This window comes from Condylura cristata, unplaced genomic scaffold (genome assembly GCF_000260355.1).
Source record: "Condylura cristata isolate star-nosed mole 26May11 unplaced genomic scaffold, ConCri1.0 scaffold00040, whole genome shotgun sequence".
Lineage (NCBI taxonomy): Eukaryota > Metazoa > Chordata > Mammalia > Eulipotyphla > Talpidae > Condylura > Condylura cristata.
The window spans coordinates 1,961,537-1,966,230 of record NW_004567141.1 but is presented as its reverse complement, the minus strand read 5'-3'; the positions used below and the strand labels follow the sequence as shown (position 1 = coordinate 1,966,230).

Here is a 4,694-nt window from a genome sequence, read left to right as displayed (position 1 = left end):
ACGTGGATCTAGTTCAAGTCAGTCTTCTACAGGTAGCCAACATGGTTCTACATCTGGTCAATCTACTAGCTGTGGCCAACACGGATCTAGCTCTGGTCAGTCTTCTGGCTACAGACAACATGGGTCCATTCAGTCTTCAAGTCATAAACAACATGGTTCTGGTTCAGGTCAGTCCTCTAGTTCTGGACCACATGGGTCGGGATTAGGCCCATCCTCCAGTTCTACTTCAGGGCAGTCATCAGGCTGTGGCCAAAGTGGATCGAACTCTGGTCAGTCTGCTTATGGTCCACAGGGTTCAAGTCAGTCTTCTAGCAATCAACAACATAGCTCTGGCTCAGGTCAGTGTTCAAGTTGTGTCCATTATGGCTCTGGATCAGGTCAGTCCTCTAGCTGTGGTCAAGATGGATATAGCTCAGGTCAGCCTAGTTATGGTCAATATGGTTCTGATCAGTCTTGCAGCCATAGCCAACATGGATCTGGCTCATTTCAGTCTCCCAGCTCTGGCCAACAAGGATCATGTTCAGCTCCATCCTCCAGCTATGAGCAACACTGGTCTGGTTCAAGCCACTCTTCTAGCCATAGCCAACCTTGTTCTGAATCTGAAAAATATGGGGCTGGTTCACATAACTCTTCCAGCTCTGTGCAAAGTGGCTCCCGATCTCGTCAGTATTCTGGCTCTGACCAGTATGGATCTGGTTCATGTCGTTCATCTTTCTCTGAACAATGTGATTATGAACCTGGTCCATCTTCTAGCTATGAGAAGCCAGAATGTCAAGGGAGATACAGATCAAATTCAAGTGGAATTCATGATGAATACAGTAGACCCAGAAGGGGTTCAACACCCAAACAATCAAGGAGAAGTAGCCAGGAATGGTCAGGGTACAGTCAAAATGAAGGAAGTGGCAGTGAAAGTCTTTCAGGTAGTGAGTCTGATGGATGTGAAAGTACTAATAAACCAACAAGATCTTGGAGGCAAGGAAGTCATGGAAGAAGCCAGAGTCCATGTGAATCTGGCTTCAACCACTCAAAGGGTAATCAAGAAGGGCAATCAAGAAGCAGTTGCACACACGTAGAAAGTTCCTCAGGTTGTGGTTTTGGACAAATCACACCTTCCTATGGACAGTCTACATACAGCACAACAAATACACTAATTTGCAAGGCAGATAATTTACAAGGCGACTACGGTTATCAGAGAGGAGGCAGTAACTATGGAGGGGGAAGTATCAGCTCAAGTTCCCATGGCTTCAGCAGTAGCACTCCACTCTATGAATATGTACAAGAGCAGAGGGGCTAGATTTAGAGATGAACAATAAAGAGAATTAACTCAAGGAGTAATGTAAGAAATGTAAAACAAGCAATATAGACAAAGTAATTCATTTAAAAACCTCTTTCTAAAAATACACATATCTCATCTTTTTCTCTTTTTCTTTTAAAGATGTAACTCCATCATTGTTATAGGGGTCCTTCCAAAGAACATAGGTATGTGGGCTACTTTGTTAGAAAATACTGAGTTGGATAATGTGTGGGACTAAACTGTAAGAATAATGATAAAGCATTTAAGGAGCTTGGGCTTCAGTTGATGTCTTTTTGAGAGTTCACTGCTCATGTGATACCAAACCTAAGGTTGTATCTTTAAAGGGCAAAATCTTTATAGATTATAACTTTATAGATTATATCATTAAATATTATAACTTCATGACCACTTCTGAAGCCAAAACTTCACTTATAGCAATATGACCAAATAATTTTTGTGGTGATGGCACATTTCAATGATGGTAGAACAAACAAGATCCTAAAAACACAAGTGCAGATGTTGGTTTGCTCAGAAAACCTATCAAACACTACTTTTGGGTGTTTCTTTAATAAGTAAAGGAGCAAGAAGTATTAAAAAGTGAGATGAGGTGTCTCTCCATAGCCAGTGAGTAAGACAGGGATGGTTCAGGTCAGGATCCAAATGTGGGCTCTGATTTTATTTTGCAAAAATGAACTTAGCCAGTACTCTTAGGAATTTCTTCCAGGCTGAAAAACTTTGGAAGAGTAACAGCAAGAAAATACAATGGCCTAACCTACTTCTGTAGTTTATGGCCTTTCCCCCATCAGGAAATGCATATGTACCCAAATGAAAGAGAAGATCTCTCACTGCACACAGTTCCTTGAGTAGACTGTAACATATCTATTTCATATCTTTGTATTAAAAAATAACTGGAATGCATTAAAATTGGCAATAAATAACATGCTGAGGTTTGTCTCATCTCTCTTCATTCACTTCCACATGCCAGTGATAAGACTAGAAACTAACTCAAATAAATTTCTAGATTACAAGTTACTGTCGTTCACAAACAACCTAGGATATACAGTTAATTTTTCTTTTTTTTTTTTAGATTTATTTATTTATTCATACAGAACTGGGGTATAGGCCAGAGATGGGGAGGGTGAGAGGCTTCACCAAAGACAGAATGGGGAGCAGAACAGGCCGACTGATGAAGTACACTGCTGAGGGGAGCAGTGGGCGGGCCAGGAGAGGTCTGCCACGCCATGTGGTCACCTCCGGGGCAGGCGGGGATCGAACTCATGCGGAAGTGGCTTTAGCTTCTCAGTGCTGTGCTTTAACCCGCGGCACCACCAGGGAGGGCCCTAATTTTTCAATTAATAAAACTACTCAACTTTAAAATAACAAAAGATTTGATTGAATGCTTGACCAAAAAGAAAGCCATATAGACAATAATCACATGAAAAGAACTTAGTCATTAGCCTTCAGGGAACTCTAAATTAAGCATAATTAAAACATGCTAAGATACAACCTGTACCCACTGAATGATCAAAATTAAAAACACTGGCAAAAACAAAACTTTATAATGTCTGTGGAAAATAAATTGATATACTTACTTTGGACAGTGTACAACTTCTTATAAAGCTATAGATATTTGACTATGGGAACTAACAATTCTACATACTAAATGAAATGAAAGTATCTGCCCCTTGAAGATTTTCACATAAATTTCACAGCATCTTTAATAATATTCTCCCTAAACTAAAAAAACAACCCAAATGCCCACCAATCACTGAATAGGTAAATACATACACAATGCAGTATAGTTTCATAAAGAAAAAAATAAGCTCCTGCTATACATGCAATGGATGAGCCCAGGAACATTACATTAAACAAAAGAAGTATCTACTGCAAAATGCCATTTATATGAAATCATAATTAAAGACACTATAAGAATTAAAAGTAGATAAATGGTAGACTTTATAAACTGCAGAATTTATGAACTGTCTAGAAAAAAAGGAACACAAGCAAATAACTGACCACCTATTCAACATGGAAATGTGTTTTTTTTTAAATTCATAGAATTGTGCACTTGAAATGGGTAAAGAAGCTGTGCTTGTTTAAAGTTTCCCTGTGACACTTCAAACACAAATTTTGAAACTTTGTGTAAAACTTGGATAAAGTATCAAAATGACTAGAACAACTTTTGAGCTAAAGCAGGAAAAAGAATGTCATCTTGTCAGATGTCAAAATAACTATAAAAGTTATATCATTTAACACAGTATAGCTACGATATAAGGAGAGACACACAGAAAACTCCAGGAACAGACCAAGGAATATCTGATGTAAACATTAATGCACATTTGTTAATATTAACAAAACAATTTTTAAAGTATGTATCCATTTCATACCAGATAGAAAATCAAATCCAAGAGTTAAAATTGAAAGTGTAATCAATTAACTTTTTATCATTAAAGAAAATGTAGGAGAACATCTTTATGACTTTAATGTAAGAATGGACTTCTTAACAAGAAATACAAAACCACAAAGAATAACTTCATGAAATTTTTCAAAATTGAATTATACGTGTCTGTAAATGAAAAGACATTCTCAAGATGTTATAAGGACAGCCACTGACAATAATAAAATGTTTGCAATGAAAATAAACAGCATCTATTCCATGCATAGATTGCACCAATATTTATAAATATCAAATTAGTAACAAGCAACAAAACTTATAAAAAGTAATTCAGGACCCTCCTTTGGTGGTGCAGCGGGTTAAGGCACAGCACTAAGAAGCTAAAGCCACTTCAGCATGAGTTCAATCACCAGCCCCAGAGGTCACGTGACCCACATGGCACTCAGACCTCTCCTGACTTGCCCGCTGTTCCCCTTAGCAGTGTACTTTGTCAGTCGGCTTGTTCTGCTCCCCACTCTGTCTCTGGTGAATCCTCTCATCACCCCTGTACTTCTGGCCTGTACCCTAGTTCTATATACCACAAATAAATAAATCTTCAAAAAAGTAATTCACCAGAATATATTAAATCATCAAGTGGCATTTTAAAAATGACTATCAGGAGAACAGAAAATAAAACGAAATTAAATACCTTTTCTACCCACTGGATCAGAAAATACTAAATTCCACCAATGACCAGTGTTGCTAGAATATGGGTCAATGAATGTGTGAGTTGGTGACCACTGAGGAAGCAACATGACAGCCATGCCAGAGTTAGCCAAGTGCTGCAAGCAACTTACAAATGTTCACGGAAGACCAGATAAATAAACTGTGACTTGGCCACATTCTAGAATGCTACATAGCAATCAATAGTAATTAATTCAAATTACAAAGGAAGGGAAAGCAAAATATGACACTTGGGCATGTGGGGGACTTTGACTAAAGGTATTCAAGGCCTAGAAGACTCAG

General features: G+C 38.2%; 1 protein-coding gene across 1 annotated transcript in view; it reads left to right on the top strand.

Annotated features, from left to right (window-relative positions):
• Positions 1 to 206, top strand: part of LOC105854433 (hornerin-like) — an 8,306-nt gene extending 8,100 nt beyond the window's left edge. The window contains exon 4 of the mRNA XM_012733249.1: positions 70 to 206. Coding sequence (XP_012588703.1) covers positions 70 to 206 — 137 coding nt within the window. The remainder of the gene's footprint in view (positions 1 to 69) is intronic.
• Positions 207 to 4,694: the final 4,488 nt, after the last annotated feature.